Source organism: Pristiophorus japonicus, chromosome 21 (assembly GCF_044704955.1).
Source record: "Pristiophorus japonicus isolate sPriJap1 chromosome 21, sPriJap1.hap1, whole genome shotgun sequence".
NCBI lineage: Eukaryota > Metazoa > Chordata > Chondrichthyes > Pristiophoridae > Pristiophorus > Pristiophorus japonicus.
This window is the reverse complement of record NC_091997.1, coordinates 53,580,661-53,600,495: the sequence shown is the minus strand read 5'-3', so window position 1 is coordinate 53,600,495 and position 19,835 is coordinate 53,580,661. Positions and strand designations below refer to the sequence as shown.

General features: G+C 47.0%; 1 protein-coding gene across 2 annotated transcripts in view; it reads right to left on the bottom strand.

Moving 5' to 3' along the window:
- ace (angiotensin I converting enzyme (peptidyl-dipeptidase A) 1) overlaps positions 1-19,835 on the bottom strand; it is a 271,560-nt gene that overhangs the window by 119,066 nt on the left and 132,659 nt on the right. For both annotated transcript variants that reach the window (XM_070864766.1, XM_070864767.1), the window contains one exon: positions 7,929-8,016. In XM_070864766.1, coding sequence (XP_070720867.1) covers positions 7,929-8,016 — 88 coding nt within the window. The remainder of the gene's footprint in view (positions 1-7,928; positions 8,017-19,835) is intronic.

The window sequence follows — 19,835 nt, the reverse complement described above, 5'->3', positions numbered from 1 at the left end:
TAATCTTGGCAGAGAGCAACAAACTGCTGGCTGATTGCCAGTTTCTTTGTCTTACTGAGACACATGGTCAAAATGGCTGTATTTTATACCTGGATCAATTTACAGAAAAGAACTCGCCTTCTTTGACCTTATTGGCTCACTACCCAAGGTCCAAAAATGTCAAGTTGATTAATGAGTTAATGCAACATGCCGAACTGAATGTAGCAGCCTTGACTTGGGGGTCTGTGAATTTTCACAGTCTGTCTAAATGCAGCCTGTTTGAATTCTCTATCAATCCCCCCTTTGATTCTTTCACAAACTGAATCATAAAACATCAGGTATCACTGGTTAAACATTCTACAAAATAATTTCACACATGTTAATAGAGTTTCCTTCCAAAATTTGTTGATGTGTTTCGCCACATGTCCGGACTAGTAGCTTCCACACAAATTTACACCAACTCGAGTTCCATCGTGGCTACAATGGAAGTCTGGTTTTAGTAGGTTAATTAACCTTATTCCAATTTAATCCAAATCAATATCTTAATTCAACCAGTAAATAACCTTTCCTTAAGCATAACATACCCCTGTGCCACGTACAGACGGTCTGCTGGGACCTGCAAGGTGTCTCACCTGCGGGACAGCCGCTACAGCCGCCTGGTCACAACAACATTTAATCAACATAAACAAACAATATAAAAGTAAAACAATTACAACAAATAGAATTAAACCTTCCACCAATGAAGTTCCTATTGAACCTAGCCATTCAGTGGCTCTGCTCCACAAAGTGAATGATGGGGGTTGCTTAAGTGTTTCCACCTCCTTTTGGACATGCTCCGCTAAGTGGGTAATTTCTTCGGAGCTATCTGGGCTATATGTGCAACACTCAGTTCCGAGAACGGCGCAAGTACCTCCCTTTTCAGCCAGGATGTAATCAAGGGCCAGTCTATTCTGTAGGGCTACTGTGCGGATTGCTACCATTTCTGCATTGATTTTAACTAGGGCCTCTGAGGTATCGTTGGCTACCCGTTCCACAACGGATGCCATGTTAATGGATTCCCTTGCCAGTTTGGCGGTCCCATACCCAATAGGTGCCATTATAGGCAATGAAGGTTAGCTGTTTCTTTGTCAGCAACACTCCGGGGCCTGTCCAGGCTTTTCCATCTGTTTTATTCAGAATCCCCGTTACATTAAAAATTCCCACATCGGCCCAGTTTGGACGGTTCCGTGGCTTGATTATATTATAATTCCGGGAGCAGCTACTATACCCCATATTTTAGCCTCTTTTGATGTTTCTAATCAGACAGACCGATTCCCCCGGTCTTCCTATTCCCGTTGTATTAGTGATAACAAAAAATGGGGGCCGTTTGGAATTATTGTAGCATGCTTGGTATCCCCCTTCAAAGGTAGTCAGATTGTAACCTGCTGACTTCCATTTATGTGCCCAGTTTTCCATATCCTGAAACGCATTGCCTGTTTTATTTTGATTAATTATCCACTCAGCCATTTCCGAGATATTCACGGGAACTGGCCTCAAGGGAATCCCTCCCTTTGAGTGAATAGGAATATGCGCACACACCCAACAACTAGAAATGTTACCTTTGGCATAAATGTATGATATATATATAAAGGTATTTACATGTAATTCCCTTGGCACTCTACTATTTCCCTTTGGTGCAGAGGGTCGGCTAGTAAGAAGTAGACAAATGCCTAGAATACCTACAGTCAGTAAAACAGTAAATTTATACATTTTCGCAAAAAGTAATTGTCCTTATTAGATTTCAGCTTCAGTTACGGGTGCTCGTTTAACGTGTGAAGCGTGGATCCAGGCTTTCTTTCCTTGGACTTTAACAGCTGCCTGGGTGGTCAATAACACTTGATAAGGTCCCTCCCACTTGGCACCCAAAGGTTTTTTATGCAACTTTTTCACATACACCCAGACTCCCGGGATGATGTCGTGTCCTCCTTCGGGTGGATTACCCCAAGCTGACGATACCTGTCGGGAAACAGAACTAATAGCATTGGTTAGGTTCTGACAGTATGATAACAAAGTGTCACTCATTAAGTGAACATCAGCTTTCCGTAAATCGATAGTTCCTGGCAGCGACATGGGTCTTCCTGTTATAATTTCAAATGGGCTTAGACCGTAGTTCTGTTCGGGGTTGCCCTAATACTACATAGCACTATTGGTAGTGCCTGGGGCCATGGTGTTCCTTCTTGGTGATATTTGGCAAGCCGTTGTTTCAGAGTTCGATTCATTCGCTCTACTTGTCCTGATGATTGTGGATGATAAGGACAGTGTAAATCCCACGTAATGTTCAGTAACCTGCAGACTTCTTGGTGGACAGCACCTGTGAAGTGTGTTCCCTGATCTGAGTCAATGCTACTCGGGACTCCCCATCGGGGAATGTAATCCTTACACAAGACCTTTGCAGTGTGATTGGCTGTGGCTCTTTTAGTTGGGACAGCTTCTACCCATCTAGAGAATCTGTCGACCATGACAAGAATGTTAGTGTATCCTTGGCATGAAGGAAGAGATATATAATCAACCTGCAGATGCTGGAATGGTCCAACAGGGGCAGGGGGCCTCAGTTGGGGCATTACCGTGATGGGTCCAGAATTATTTTTCTGGCAGACCACACAGCGGTCTGTTACCAGCTGGGCATGTTTTTTAAATCCCCGACCCCACCAGCTTTTCTGGAACCGTGCCGTGTCCCCACGAGTGGATCTGTTGGGCTAAAAAAGGCATAAGCGCTTGTGGCGCGACTGGCTTGTCGGTAACTCTTTGTCTCCAGACACCATCTTCGCATAGCTTAATTCCTGCCTCAATCCATGTCCATTTTTCCTCTCGGAAGCACTCGCCTTGCATTGTTTGAAGGTCTCGTGTCAGAGTCCTGAGTGCTTTCAATCTGCACATCTGTGTTGGTTCTTCTGGAGGAACGCCCTGTGAGGCGGCATCTTTAGCTGCCTGGTCGGCTAGGGCATTTCCCTGTGCTTTTGTGATATTTTCCTTGGTATGGGCCTTACACTTCAGGATGGACACTTCCTGAGGTAATTGTATGGCCTCCAGTAAGTCTCGGACTTCTTTTCCATTTCGGATAGGTGTACCAGCAGCAGTGAGGAATCCTTTTTTCCGCCATAACAGACCAACGTCGTGAGCGACTCCAAAAGCATAAAGCGAATCTGTGTAGACATTAGCTGTCTGTCCTTCTGCTATTCGACATGCTTCTGACGGGGCCCATAACTCGGCCTGTTGTGCTGACGTTCCTGATGGTAAACATCCTTTTGCCACTACCTCATATAAGGTTGTAACTGCCCATCCTGCTTTTCTGGTACCATTGTCAACAAAGGAGGAACCATCTGTAAACAGGATGAGGTCTGGGTTGTGCAGAGGCTCCTCTGCTGCTAAGGCTGCTTCTTCTGCTTCTTTTAAAATCTCCACGCAGTCATGCTCTTCACATTCTCCCCCCTCTTGCTCCCTCGATTCTGACATCGGGAGCATAGTTGCGGGATTAACCGGGCTGGCCCGGACGATATGGAGATTAGGAGCTTCCAAAACTGCTGTCCAGCGGGTCCATCTAGCTGCCGTCACCTGAGACATTCTATTCATAGACAGCAAAGCGTATACGGTGTGGGGACACTTGACAATCAGCTTTTGGTCGAGGACTAGACCCGCAGTGATCATTACCGCTCGACATGTAGCTTCCATGGCCCTTAGGCAACTTCCCCATCCGAGGGCTACCGCATCCAGTTTTGCCGAATAATAGCCAATCGGTCTTTGCCGATCCCCATGTTCTTGTGTCAGTATAGCTGTCATATATCCTTCTTTCTCATGGACAAACAGGGTAAATGGCTTACCACTGTCGGGGATTCCCAGAGCCGGTGCTGAACACAAAACCTTTTTCAAACTCAGGAAGGCCTCTTGCTGTTCTTTAGTGAGGGTGATGGCATCTTTAGAGGCACGTTTCTCCTTTAAAATATCATTCAGTGGCTGAGCAAGCTGTGTGAAGGGGTCAATCCAATTTCTGTTAAAGTTACACCATCCCAAAAAAGACCTTAGTTCCTGAATAGTGGTGGGTTTTTTAGCAGCCCGAATAGCTGCAGTTCTATCCTGGGTAAGTTCTCTCTTTCCTTGTGAAATCTTTTGTCCCAGGTATACAACCTCGTCTTGGGATATTTGTGCTTTGTCGATGCTGGCTTTATGTCCTTTCAGCCGAAGGTGATCCAGCAAAGCTCGTAAATCTTGTTCATGCTGTTCCTCCGTGTTTGAAGCTAGCAGGATATCGTCTACATATTGTTGGGGTAAGCATGTTAATTCCGCCCCTGTGTCTAAAAGACAGTCCACATCCTTATCGCCCACCCTCACAGTTATATATATCCCATCTCCTCTCTGTTGTATTAGTGCGAGGAGCGGGGCCAGGGTGGGCTCTAATCGTTTTTTGCTATCCCAAATAACTCCTTCTGTTGTTGTATTGTCAGTCGCTTAACTGCTTCTATGAGGTCGTTATTGTATCCCTGGCTGCGTCCTCTTCCCCAGCCACGACCTTGCTGTTTTGCTCTGCACGTCTTGGCCCAGTGACCTTCTTTCCCACAATAATGACATTTTCCGGGTAATTTTCCGAATGGCTGTTTATCGGAATCCTGGGATTTCCATCCCATATCCTGTACAGCTCGGACTTTAGCTCCCATATCCCGATCTAATTGGTCACATCGATCCACCAATGCTGCAAAGGTAGTTCCTCTACCTTCCCAGTCCGGTAACACTACCTTAAGCATTTTGGACAGTTCTGGCTTTAGACCTGCCACGAAAGCTGCTTTCAGGAGTCCAAACGCTTGTTCATCCATTTCCTCATCCGTATTATTCATACCCGAATGTTCTAGCCACATGCATCTAAACTGCTCGTCATACTCCAGGACCTCCTCTGTTTCTTTCTGTTGGCAGGCTGCAATTTTTCCCCAGTCTGTCTTAGCTGGACTGAAGGCTTGCAGCCAGTGTTTAATCGCCTCCCATCCTGCGTCTAATTCTTGCTCATTCTGCCCCAAAGCTTCTTCTACCTTGTCGTGCAATTTTCTTCCCTGTGTTTTTGGCACCATTATGGTCAAAATTTGCACTCCATCCCAGGGATGAAGTTGATATATATTTCTTAAGCAGTCCAATTAGTCCCATGTTTTTACTCCCCCTTTCTTTGGATTGGGCAATTCTTTGGACCATTTATCAATTTTCTCTGGGTCTGCTGGAGCATGAACTAAGTATTCTGCATACACCCTTCTCTTTGTTTTTTTGGTTCCGCCCTCATCCGCAGTCTCTTCTGATTTGACTACAACTCGTCTTTTTTTAAACGGGGCAAAGCGCACCCCTAATTCTTCATCATCCTCCGACACTGTATTGTCGGAGGATTCAGAAACCGTATCTATTCCTCGGTCGTGTCTTCGGGTTTGCACTTTTAATTTATCCAAACATGGGTACCCTGGGCATTGATCGATACATTTTCCTTTTCCTATTACTGTCTCTTGACCTAATGATTTTTTCCATTCTTTAATTTCACCTTTAAGATCTTTAACTTCCGCTTCCAGCTTTTCAAGTTCAAGTTTTTTCTGTCGCAGCTGTGCACAAACTGCTTGCAATTGGTCCTTTGTACTGGTCAGTTCTCGATCATGTTGGGAACGCATTATAATTTCATTCCGGTTTCGGATCTGGCCCATAACCGCTAGGGACCATCTAGTTCGCTCTTTAATTTTCATACGGGTCGTTTTTCCCCAGACCCTTTTAATCTCGTCCAAGGACCATTGTCCTTTGGAGGTTCCGTACTTTTGTTCGATCTTAATACAGGTTTTAGATAAGTTGAATTGTTGCTCTATGTATTCTTTCAACTGTTCGAGAATTAAATCTAGAATTAACAGTTGTAGGCAATTCTTTGTTCTTGTCTCCTGCCACCATTTCTTTACTGAGTTCTTTACTGGGGTCTCGAGTCGTAGGCCTGCTAGCCGATCAATAGGTCGGTGATTAATTAACTAACACACCACCGAAGTTTAGACGTCTATGGGACCTCGAGCCGACTACCAACCGGAGGGTTCGCAAACTGGAGGCTTTCGGAATCGCGTAGAAGGAGAGGCGAATTTAGACTTTTGACCGAGGACTTTTTTTAAAAAGAGGAGTCCTTACCTCAATATGTAGGTCCGATGTCCAAAATTCAGTTTCTTTCCTCAGCGATCCTGTTCGCAGCGCCAAAATTGTTAGATCTCTTAATTTCCAATGAAATACGAACTCCGATGGTAGTTTTAACTTTTTAATCTTGGCAGAGAGCAACAAACTGCTGGCTGATTGCCAGTTTCTTTGTCTTACTGAGACACATGGTCAAAATGGCTGTATTTAAAACTGGATCAATTTACAGAAAAGAACTCGCCTTCTTTGACCTTATTGGCTCACTACCCAAGGTCCGAAAATGTCAAGTTGATTGATGAGTTAATGCAACATGCCGAACTGCATGTAGCAGCCTTGACTTGGGGGTCTGTGAATTTTCACAGTCTGTCTAAATGCAGCCTGTTTGAATTCTCTATCAGTTGGTGTTTTCGTGAGTAATGCAGCACTGTGTGTGAATATATATATCGACAACACAGCATGTGTGTATAACTGTAGGACCATGTGTATAACTGTAGGGCCATGTGTATAACTGTAGGGCCATGTGTATAACTGTCGGGCCGTGTGTATAACTGTAGGGCCGCGTGTATAACTGTAGGGCTGTGTGTATAACTGTAGGGCTGTGTGTATAACTGCAGGACTGTGTGTATAACTGCAGGACTTTGTGTCTATAACCCAGCCCGACATTCCAGATCTGACTGAGGGAGTGCCGCACTGCCGGAGGGGTAGTACTGAGGGAGCGCCGCACTGTCGGCGGGGCAGTACTAAGAGAGTGCCTCACTGTCGGAGATGCCGTCTTTCAGAGGAGGCATTAAACGGTCTGCTCTCTCGAAGAGCAGGGGGAGTTTTCCCCGGTGCCCTGGGGCCAATATTTATCCCTCAATCAACATCACTAAAATAGATTGTCTGGTCATTATCACATTGCTGTTTGTGGGAGCTTGCTGTGCACAAATTGGCACTTCAAAATATACTTCATTAGCTGTAAAATGCTTTGGGACGCTCTGAGGTCGTGAAGATGCTATTTTAATACAAATATCGTTTCTTTCTATATAATTACAGGGATGTTTGTATATAACTGCAGGTCTGTGCTCTCTCTCCCTGTACTCTCTCTCCCTGTGCTCTTTCTCCCTGTGCTCTCTGTGCCAAATTATTGCACACTCACCCTGCAGTGTACAATGTGTCCCACACTCACCCTGCAGTGTACATTGTGTCGCACACTCACCCTACAGTGTACAATGTGTCGCACACCCACCCTGCAGTGTACAATGTGTCCCACACTCACCCTGCAGTGTACAATGTGTCACACACACACCCTGCAGTGTACATTGTGTCGCACACACACCCTGCAGTGTACAATGTGTTCACACACTTACCCTGCAGTGTACAATGTGTTCACACACTCACCCTGGAGTGTACAATGGGTTCACACACACACCCTGCAGTGTACATTGTATCGCACACACACCCTGCAATGTACAATGTGTCACACACACACCCTGCAGTGTACAATGTGTTCACACACACACCCTGCAGTGTACATTGTGTCACACACTCACCCTGCAATGTACAATGTGTCACACACACACCCTGCAGTGTACAATGTGTCGCACACACACCCTGCAATGTACAATGTGTCACACACACACCCTGCAGTGTACAATGTGTCACACACTCACCCTGCAATGTACAATGTGTCACACACACACCCTGCAGTGTACAATGTGTCACACACACACCCTGCAGTGTACAATGGTGTTTAGTTAACAGACGATAAATGAGCTGAATTTGGTCCATGACAGTGTGCCACTTACCCGGGTCCAGAGGGTGACAGGTCCCGTTTTCCCGACACACTTTTGCGACACTGTAGGTGGTTTCCATTTTCGACACGACATTGTTGTACTGGAAGGAGAAAGGGCCAACTGTTAAATACAATTATAAGAACATAAGAAATAGGAGCAAGAGTCGGCCATACGGCCCCTCGAGCCTGCTCCGCCATTTAATACAATTATGGCTGATCCGATCATGGACTCAGCTCCACTTTCCCACCCACTCCCCATAACCCCTTATCATTTAAGAAACTGTCTATCTTTGTCTTAAAAATATTCAATGACCCAGCTTCCACAGCTTCTGAGGCAGCGAATTCCACAGATTCACAACCCTCTGAGAAGAAATTTCTCCGCATCTCAGTTTTAAATGGGCGGCCCCTTATTCTAAGGTACTAGTTAGTTTTAGTTCTCGTTCTAGATTCCCCCATCAGTGGAAACATCCTCTCTGCATCCACCTTGTCAAGCCCCCTCATAATCTTATACGTTTCAATAAGATCACCTCTCATTCTTCTGAATTCCAATGAGTAGAGGCCCAACCTACTCAACCTTTCCTCATAAGTCAGCCCCTTATCTCCAGAATCAACCGAGTGAACCTTCTCTGAACTGCCTCCAAAGCAAGTATATCCTTTCGTAAATATGGAAACCAAAACTGCACGTAGTATTCCAGGTGTGGCCTCACCAATACTCTGCATAGCTGTAGCAAAACTTCCCTGCTTTTATACTCCATCCCCTTTGCAATAAAGGCCAAAATTCCATTGGCCTTCCTGATCACTTGCTGTACCTGCATACTATCCTTTTGTGTTTCATGCACAAGTAGCCTCAGGTCCCACTATACTGCAACACTTTGCAATCTTTCTCCATTTAAATAATAATTTGCTCTTTGATTTTTTTTTCTGCCGAAGTGCATGACCTCACACTTTGCAACATTATACTCCATCTGCTAAATTTTTGCCCACTCACTTAGCCTGCCTATGTCCTCTTGCAGATTTTTTGTGTCCTCCTTACACATTGCTTTTCCTCCCATCTTTGTATCATCAGAAAACTTGGCTACGTTACACTCAGTCCCTTCATCCAAGTTGTTAATATAGATTATAAATAGTTGGGGTCCCAGCACTGATCCCTGCGGCACCCCAATAATTACTGATTGCCAACTCGAGAATTTATCCCGACTCTCTGTTCTCTGTTAGTTAGCCAATCCTCTATCCATGCTAATATATTACCCCCAACCCCGTGAACTTTTATCTTGTGCAGTAACCTTTTATGTGGCACCTTGTCAAATGCCTTCTGGAAATGAAAATACACCACATCCACTGGTTCCCCTTTATCCACCCTATTCGTTACATCCTCAAAGAATTCCAGCAAATTTGTCAAACATGACTTCCCTTTCATAAATGCATGCTGACTCTGCCTGACTGAATTATGCTTTTCCATTTGGCAGCAATAGACCAAACATAATGAAGATGCAAAAACCCGTCAGTTCCAACTGTGCTTCCCTCTGCAAGAGAATTCCAGCGGATATAAGTTAAAAATAGGATAAGAAGGCAAGGGAGAGGGAAATATCCTAACCAATAAGTGGGAGATTAGAATAAGTGATCAGCAAGGACATTGAAATGGATGGAGAAAATGGGCACACCGGATAAACTAATTTTATTTTGGGACAGAGAAATTCAATCTTTTTGCAATAACTATCTGACGTGTGATCTACTCATGACTTTATATAGTACAATTGGTAATTCACAATGTATACTGTACAGCACAATCGGTAATTCACACTGAATACTGTACAGTACAATCAGTAATTCACACTGTATACTGTACAGCACAATCAGTAATTCACACTGAATACTGTACAGTACAATCAGTAATTCACACTGAATACTGTACAGTACAACCGGTAATTCACACTGTATGCTGTACAGCACAATCGGTAATTCACACTGAATACCGTACAGTAAAATCGGTAATTCACACTGAATACTGCACAGTATATTCGATAATTCACACTGTATACCATACAGTACAATCGGTAATTCACACTGAATACTGTACAGCATAATCAGTAATTCACACTGAATACTGTACAGTATAATCAGTAATTCACACTGAATACCGTACAGTAAAATCGGTAATTCACACTGAATACCGTACAGTACAATCGGTAATTCATACTGAATACTGTACAGCACAATCGGTAATTCACACTGAATACCGTACAGTAAAATCGGTAATTCACACTGAATACTGCACAGTATATTCGATAATTCACACTGTATACCATACAGTACAATCGGTAATTCACACTGAATACTGTACAGCATAATCAGTAATTCACACTGAATACCGTACAGTATAATCAGTAATTCACACTGAATACCGTACAGTAAAATCGGTAATTCACACTGAATACCGTACAGTACAATCGGTAATTCATACTGAATACTGTACAGCACAATCGGTAATTCACACTGTATACCGTACAGTATAATCGGTAATTCACACTGAATACCGTACAGTATAATTGGTAATTAACACTGAATACTGTACAGTACAATCGGTAATTCATACTGAATACCGTACAGTAAAATCGGTAATTCACACTGAATACCGTACAGTACAATCGGTAATTCATACTGAATACTGTACAGCACAATCGATAATTCACACTGAATACCGTACATATACCGTACAGTATAATTGGTAATTCACACTGAATACTGTACAGTATAATTGGTAATTCACACTGAATACCGTACAGTACAATCAATAATTCACACTGAATACTGTACAGTATAATTGGTAATTCACACTGAATACCGTACAGTACAATCGGTAATTCACACGGAATACTGTACAGCACATGGCCCAGAAATTGCATTCAAAATAAGGGACAATTCCCGCTGTTTTAAGTTTGTAAAATCCAGCATATTGTGGCGAGGAAGAGATCGGTCAGGAATTCCGCTTTGCTAGATGGTTTGGGCGGCTTCGCCGTTAGCCTCACAAACCCCTCACATTTACAACCTCACCGTGAGTTTCTCCACTGACATTCACTGCGCACAATGCCGGATTGTGGGCTGATAGGCCTGGGGCAAACGGATCCCAATGGGCCGATAGTTCTGCTTGTTCATGTTCATTACATTGCGTGTGTGATTCTGATTCTGAGTACAGAAACATAGGCCGGTATATTCAACAATGGAAGCATATTTTCTGTATCAAGTGGCTATATATTGTGGTTCTGGCAACATTGCAATACTAGATTCCTATACATATATGCACATTTCTCTCAATAAAATGTGAAATGAAACAGGCTAGTACATATTCTGTTCTGTATATAGGTACTTTCATGTATATATGTACTTCTGTATATATCATCATCATCATAGGCAGTCCCTTGGAATCAAGGAAGACTTGCTTCCACTCCTGAAGTGAGTTCTTTGGTGGCTGAACAGTCCAATACGAGAGCCACAGACCCTATCACAGGTGGAACAGATAATCGTTGAGGGAAAGAGTGGGTGGGACTGGTTTGCCGCACGCTCTTTCCGCTGCCTGCGCTTGATTTCTGCACGCTCTCGGCGACGAGACTCAAGGTGCTCAGTGCTCTCTCGGATGCACTTCCTCCACTTAGGGCAGTCTTTGGCCAGGGTCGGTGGGGATGTCGCACTTTATCAGGGAGGCTTTGAGGGTGTCCTTGAAACGTTTCCTCTGCCCACCTTTGGCTCGTTTGCCATTAGTGTATATAGGTACATTAGTGTATGTAGGTACATTAGTGTATGTAGGTACATTAGTGTATATAGATACTTCTGTATATTGGTACATTAGTGTATATCAGTACATTAGTGTATATAGGTACTTGTGTATATTGGTACATTAGTGTATGTAGGTACGTTAGTGTATATAGGTACTTCTGTATATCGGTACATTAGTGTGTATATAGGTACAATAGTGTATATAGGTACAGTAGTGTATATAGGTACATCTGTATATAGGTACATTTGTATATATAGATACTTCTGTATATAGGTACATTAATACATTAGTGTATATAGATACTTCTGTATATGGGTACATTAGTGTATATAGGTCTTGTTTTTCCTCTCTTACTGTCTACTCTATTCAGCCTATTTGGGAGGCCATATATTTTTTTTCCCACATTTATTTGGTTGGGCCTGGAGCTGCAGCCCCATCCGTCCCATGGTCAATCCACTCGTGGTCAATACCTCCCCGTGGTCAATCTGTGGTCAATCCCCCCCCCGTGGTCAATCTGCCCCGTGGTCAATCCGCCCCATGGTCAATCCGCCCCGCGCTCGATGGTCAATCCGCCCCGCGCTCGGTGGTCAATCCACCCTGTGGTCAATCCACCCCATGGTCAATCCGTGGTCAATCCACCCCGTGGTCAATCCGTGGTCAATCCACCCCGCGCTCAGTGGTCAATCCGCCCCGTGGTCAATCCACCCCATGGTCAATCTGTGGTCAATCCGCCCTGTGGTCAATCCGTGGTCAATCCGCCCCGTGGTCAATCCACCCCGTGGTCAATCCGTGGTCAATCCGCCCCGCGCTCAGTGGTCAATCCGCCCCGTGCTCAGTGGTCAATCCGCCCCGTGGTCAATCCGCCCCGTGCTCAGTGGTCAATCCGCCTCGTGGTCAATCCGCCGCGTGCTCAGTGGTCAATCCACCCCGCGCTCAGTGATCAATCCGCCCCGTGGTCAATCCGTGGTCAATCCGCCCTGCGCTCAGTGGTCAATCCGCCCCGTGGTCAATCCGCCCCGTGGTCAATCCGCCCTGCACTCAATGGTCAATCCGCCTCATGGTCAATCCACCCCGTGGTCAATGGTCAATCCGCCTCGTGGTCAATCCACCCCATGGTCAATCCGTGGTCAATCCGCCCTGCGCTCAATGGTCAATCCGCCCCATGGTCAATCCGCCCTGTGCTCAATGGTCAATCCGCCTCGTGGTCAATCCACCCCGTGGTCTATGGTCAATCCGCCTCGTGGTCAATCCACCCCGTGGTCAATCCGTGGTCAATCCGCCCTGCGCTCAATGGTCAATCCGCTCCGTGGTCAATGGTCAATCTGCCCCGTGGTCAATGGTCAATCCGCCCCGTGGTCAATGGTCAATCCGCCCCGTGGTCAATGGTCAATCCGCTCCGTGGTCAATGGTCAATCCGCCTCGTGGTCAATGGTTAATCCGCCCCGTGGTCAATGGTCAATCCGCCTCGTGGTCAATGGTTAATCCGCCCCGTGGTCAATGGTCAATTCGCCCCATGGTCAATGGTCAATCCGCCCCGTGGTCAATGGTCAATCCGCCCCGTGGTCAATGGTCAATCCGCTCCGTGGTCAATGGTCAATCCGCCCCGTGGTCAATGGTTAATCCGCCCCATGGTCAATGGTCAATCCGCCTCGTGGTCAATGGTTAATCCGCCCCGTGGTCAATGGTCAATCCGCCTCGTGGTCAATGGTTAATCCGCCCCGTGGTCAATGGTCAATTCGCCCCATGGTCAATGGTCAATCCGCCCCGTGGTCAATGGTTAATCCGCCCTGTGGTCAATGGTCAATCCGCCTCGTGGTCAATGGTTAATCCGCACCGTGGTCAATGGTCAATTCGCCCCATGGTCAATGGTCAATCCGCCCCGTGGTCAATGGTCAATCTGCCCCGTGGTCAGTGATTAATCCGCCCGTGGTCAATGGTCAATCCGCCCCGTGGTCAATCCGCCCCGTGGTCAATCCGCCCCGTGGTCAATGGTCAATCTGCCCCGTGGCCAATGATTAATCCACCCCGTGGTCAATGGTCAATCCGCCCTGTGGTCAATGGTCAATCCGCCCCGTGGTTAATGGTCAATCCGCCCCGTGGTCAATGGTCAATCCGCCCCGTGGTCAATCCGCTCCGTGGTCAATGGTCAATCCGCCCCGTGGTCAATCTGCTCTGTGGTCAATGGTCAATCCGCCCTGTGGTCAATCCGCCCCGCGCTCAATGGTCAATCCGCCCCATGGTCAATCTGCTCTGTGGTCAATGGTCAATCCGCCATGTGGTCAATCTGCCCCGCGCTCAATGGTCAATCCGCCCCGTGGTCAATCCGCTCCGTGGTCAATGGTCAATCCGCCCCGTGGTCAATCCGCTCCGTGGTCAATGGTCAATCCGCCCCGTGGTCAATCCGCTCCGTGGTCAATGGTCAATCCGCCCCGTGGTCAAATTGCAGGATTCGCACCGTAAATGCAAATTAATCTTGGTGCAACCATTTAGGGCTGGTAATTCAAGCCACCTGGAGGCCCAGAAAGTTAACATCCCAGCTCGGCAAATCTCTGCAGCAGATGCTGAAATTTTCTGTAAGGTTCTCTGAAACCTAAGTCTGTCTAGGGAATCTGTGTTTGTCAAATTTATCTGCCATCTATAGTCCTGCAACTGCTTAAAGGTGATCTCCAGGAGGCAAAGCTCCTTCAAGACTCAGAAGAGGGAGAATTAAAGTGGCATATCCATTTGGACCCCAATGTTTCTGCTGTTAATCAACGACCTGGAGGAGAAACAGAGGGAACAGGATGGCAGGGTGGGGCACCATGGCTGCAGACTGACCAGGGTAACCTAGAACCCCCCCCTCCACCTCCCAATCCCTACCCCAGAGAGTCTGCAGGGAGAGAAAAAAAGAAAGACTTGCATTTATATAGCACCTTTCACGACCACCGGACGTCTCAGCGTTTTACAGCCAATGAAGCGCTTTTGGAGTGTAGTCACTTGTAATGTAGGAAACATGGCAGCCAATTTGTGCACAGCAAGCTCCCACAAACAGCAATGTGATAATAACCAGATATATATATTTTTTGATTGAGGGATAAATATTGGCCAGGACACCGGGGATAACTATTCTTCAAAATAGTGCCATGGATCTTTAATGTCCACCTGAGGGGGCAGACAGGGCCTCGGTTTAACGTCTCATCCGAAAGACGGCACCTCCGACAGTGCAGCACTCCCTCAGCACTGCACTGGAGCGTCAGCCGAGATTTTTTGTGCACAAGTCCCTGGAGTGGGACTTGAACCCACAACCTTCATGACTTTGAGGTGAGAGAGAGTGCTGCCCACTGAGCCACAGCTGACACTGGAGGCAACGTGGGAGAAGCTGTATGCGTGAGCCAGGGTCGGCCTCCTGCACTGCTGTGTCGGTGGCCATGGCGGTAACCACAGCCCCGCAACTCTCGCGTTTCAAACCGCGCAGTGATATGTGTCGCGTCACCCAGTGAGGATTGTAGGAGGCAAGGGCTGCCCACTGAAGCCACGGATGATGGCACTCTCCCGTCTCAGCGGTAACGCGGCACGGCAGCACGCGTACAACCGTGCCCGTGTGTGCCCAATGGTGGAGAGGACAATCGGCATGGTGGAATCAAACTCCCGGTGTGCCCGGGCCAGTGGCAGCGCTGCTCGCCTGGCAAAGCGGGATGGACGGAGCTGGGTCTGCTGCCTGCTGCACACCCGGGCCCTGTGGGAAGGCTGGGCTGGCAAGATGCCTGTAGATCTGGAGGATGCCAACCCCGATTGTGGCTGGGGTCACGGGTTACGCCCCTCCCCCACCGCTAGGAAGATCCCGGGGACAGTGGGCAGGGCGGCTAGAGGGCAGTCATTGGGACAACCCGCCCATCGCCCAGCCCAGCCCCCTCCCTTCACCCCCACTTCCCCCGGGACAGTACACAATAGGAAGGCCAGGCAAGATTGGAAATCAATGGAACGCTTATTCAGTGAAACAGTTTCAACAAAAACGTCGCTGGCTGTGCACCGAGCTTCAGGTTTGAGGTAGTCAGTTGGGAAACAGTGCTCCATCGCTCCTTTGACAACAGTTGTAAGTGTAGATTTGTTCGAAGGCAGTAAGGTTGTTCAACATATCAAAGTTGCAAAATGAGTTCTCACAGAATTATTTCAGAACAGCAACAATAATAGCGTTAAGAGTAATCGCTAAAAATATCAGTAACAGCAACAATATCAACAAATGTAGCGAGAAGACCAGTGACAAAACTAGCTCCCTCACGGACGTGCTTGAGGGTGAGCTGTAAGTGAGACTGAGCGGGAGGAGGTAGACAGGAGTACCCTATTCCCTCACCCCTCCCCGTGCACGGACCCCTCTTGTGCCAAGGGCCCGGCGTGTCAGCCAGCATCAGGGAGCTGGGTTCCTGCTGCTGCTCCGGGGCGGAGCAGATGGGCTGCACCGGGGGATGGGGGGAGCAGGTGGGCTGCACCGGGGGGGAGGGGGGCGGGAGGATGGGGGATGGGGGGAGCAGGTGGGCTGCTCCGGGGGTGGGGGGGGAGGTGAGATGTGGGGGCTGCTCCGGGGGCGGGGGTGGGGGGAGCAGGTGGGCTGCTCCGGGGTGGGGAGAGGTGAGATGTGGGGGCTGCTCCGGGGGATGGGGGAAGCAGGTGGGCCGCTCCGGGGGGAGATACGGGGAGCAGGTAGGCTGCGACTACTGCCAGCTGCTGGCTGCATCACTGGGGGATCAGCCAGACCGTGCAAGGCCTGTACCCCTGGCACTACATCTTGGGATGGACGGAGGGGGATCTGGGAATGGCCCCATCGCCCTGGACCCTCTCCACAGTCACTGGCACTGCAGGGTGGGGGGGGGGGGACGGACTCCTGCAGTACAGCCCACGCCACAAACATGGTAACTCCCCGTGAAGCAAGCTGGCAAAAGCTGCCACATTCTGCTCGAGGAGACTCGTCTCCCAGTGCATGGACCCACAATATTGCTGCTGCCCGCCTGGCTCGAGAACATCAGTAATTCACATCAAATACTAAATGACACAATCAGTAAATCACGCCAAATATGAGATGACATAATAAATAATTCACATCAAATACTATGCATCAAAATCAATAATTCACATCAAACAGTACGCAACACAATCAGTAATTTATGTCAAATGCTACACAGCCTAACAGTCATTCACATCAAATACTGGAGGACACAATCAGTAATTCACATCAACCACTACACAATACAGTCAGTCATTAGGAACATAGGAGCGGAAGAAGCCCATTCAGCCCCTCGAGCCTGCTTCACCATTCAATAAGATCATGGCTGATCTGATCATGGACTCAGGTCCACTTCCCTGCCCGCTCCCCATAACCCTTTATTCCCTTATCACTCAAAAATCTGTCTATCTCCACCTTAAATATATTCAATGACCCAGCCTCCACAGCTCTCTGGGGAAGAGAATTCCACAGATTTATAGCCCTTTGGGAGAAGAAATTCCTCCTCATCTCAGTTTTAAATGGGCAGCCCCTTATTCTGAGACTATGCCCCTTAGTTTTAGTTTCCCCTATGAGTGGAAATATCTTCTCTGCTCCTTGTCGAGCCCCCTCATTATCTTATGTGTTTCGATAAGATCACCTCTCATTCTTCTGAACTCCACTGAGTATAGGCCCAACCTATTCAACCTATTTTCATAAGTCAATCTCCTCATCTCCGGAATCTCTGGACCTTCTCTGAACAGCCTCCAATGCACATACATTAATGATTTAGACGAGGGGATTAAATGTAGTATCTCCAAATTTGCGGATGACACTAAGTTGGGTGGCAGTGTGAGCTGCGAGGAGGATGCTATGAGGCTGCAGAGTGACTTGGATAGGTTAGGTGAGTGGGCAAATGCATGGCAGATGAAGTATAATGTGGATAAATGTGGGGTTATCCACTTTGGTGGTAAAAACAGAGAGACAGATTATTATCTGAATGGTGACAGATTAGGAAAAGGGGAGGTGCAACGAGACCTGGGTGTCATGGTACATCAGTCATTGAAGGTTGGCATGCAGGTACAGCGGGCGGTTAAGAAAGCAAATGGCATGTTGGCCTTCATCGCGAGGGGATTTGAGTACAGGGGCAGGGAGGTATTACTACAGTTGTACAGGGCCTTGGTGAGGCCACACCTGGAGTATTGTGTACAGTTTTGGTCTCCTAACTTGAGGAAGGACATTCTTGCTATTGAGGGAGTGCAGCGAAGGTTCACCAGACTGATTCCCGGGATGGCAGGACTGACATATCAAGAAAGACTGGATCAACTGGGCTTGTATTCACTGGAGTTCAGAAGAATGAGAGGGGATCTCACAGAAACGTTTAAAATTCTGATGGGTTCAAACAGGTTAGATGCAGGAAGAATGTTCCCAATGTTGGGGAAGTCCAGAACCAGGGGTCACAGTCTAAGGATAAGGGATAAGCCATTTAGGACCGAGATGAGGAGAAACTTCTTCACCCAGAGAGTGGTGAACCTGTGGAATTCTCTACCACAGAAAGTTGTTGAGGCCAATTCATTAAATATATTCAAAAATGAGTTAGATGTAGTCCTTACTACTAGGGGGATCAAGGGGTATGGTGAGAAAGCAGGAATGGGGTACTGAAGTTGCATGTTCAGCCATGAATTCATTGAATGGCAGTGCAGGCTCGAATGGCCGAATGGCCTACTCCTGCACCTATTTTCTATGTTTCTATTTTTCTATAGCCTTCCTTTAATACGAAGATCAAAACTGTACGCAGTAGTCCAGGAGTGGCCTCACCAATACCCTGTACAGCTGTAGCAGGACTTCTCTGCTTTTATACTCTATCCCCCTTGCAATAAAGGCCAACATTCCATTGGCCTTCCTGATTACTTGCTGTACCTGCATACTAACTTTTTGTGATTCATGCACAAGGACCCCCAGGTTCCTCTTTACAGCGGCATTTTTCAATTTTTTTCCAATTAAATTATAAGTTGCTTTTCCATTTTTTCTGCCAAAATGGATAACCTCACATTTTCCCACATTGTACTCCATCTGCCAAATTTTTGCCCACTCATTTAGCCTGTCTATATCCCTTTGCAGATTTTTTGTGACCTCCTCACAATTTGCTTTCCCATCCATCTTTGTATCATCAGCAAACATTACACTTGGTCCCTTCATCCAAGTCATTAATATAGATTGTAAATAGTTGAGGCCCCAGCACCGATCCCTGCGGCACCCTAGTCACTGTTTGACAACCGGAAAGTGACCCATTTATCCCGACTCTCTGTTTTCTGTTAGTTCGCCAATCCTCTATCCATGCTAATATATTACCCCCCAACCCCGTGAACTTTTATCTTGTGCAGTAACCTTTTATGTGGCACCTTATCGAATGCCTTCTGGAAATCCAAATACACCATATCCACTGGTTCCCCCTTATCCACCCTGCTCATTACATCCTCAAAGAACTCCAGCAAATTTGTCAAACATGATTTCTCTTTCATAAAACCATGCTGACTCTGCTTGATTGAATTATGCTTTTCCAAATGTCCTGCTACTGCTTCCTTAATAATGGACTCCAGCATTTTCCCAACAACAGATGTTAGGCTAACTGGTCTATAGTTTCCTGCTTTTTGTCTGCCTCTTTTTTTAAATAGGGGACATTGTTAGCTGACATTGTTCACGGTTCTCTCTCCTCAGGTACTGTTCCCCTCTCCCTTAAATCTGCCGTCATCACCCCTCTCAAAAAAACAACCCTTGACCCCTCTGTCCTTGCAAACTATCGCCCCATCTCCAATCTCCCTTTCCTTTCCAAAGTCCTTGAACATGTTGTCGCCTCCCAAATCCGTGCCCATCTTTCCCGCAATTCCAGGTTTGAATCCCTTCAATCCGGTCTCTGCCCCGACCACAGTACCGAAACGGCTCTCATCAATGTCACAAATGACACCCTTTGTGACTGTGACAAATGGTAAACTATCCCTCCTCATCCTTCTGGACCTGTCCACAGTCCCCGCCACAAACTGCGTTCCCTAGCCACCGACTCCATCCCTCTCCCTAACACGTGTCTGAGGCTGAACCATACTGTTCTCAACCTTGGTGTCATATTGACCCTGAAATAAGCTTCCGACCACAAAACCGTGGCATAACTATGACCTCCATAACATCGCCCGTCTCTG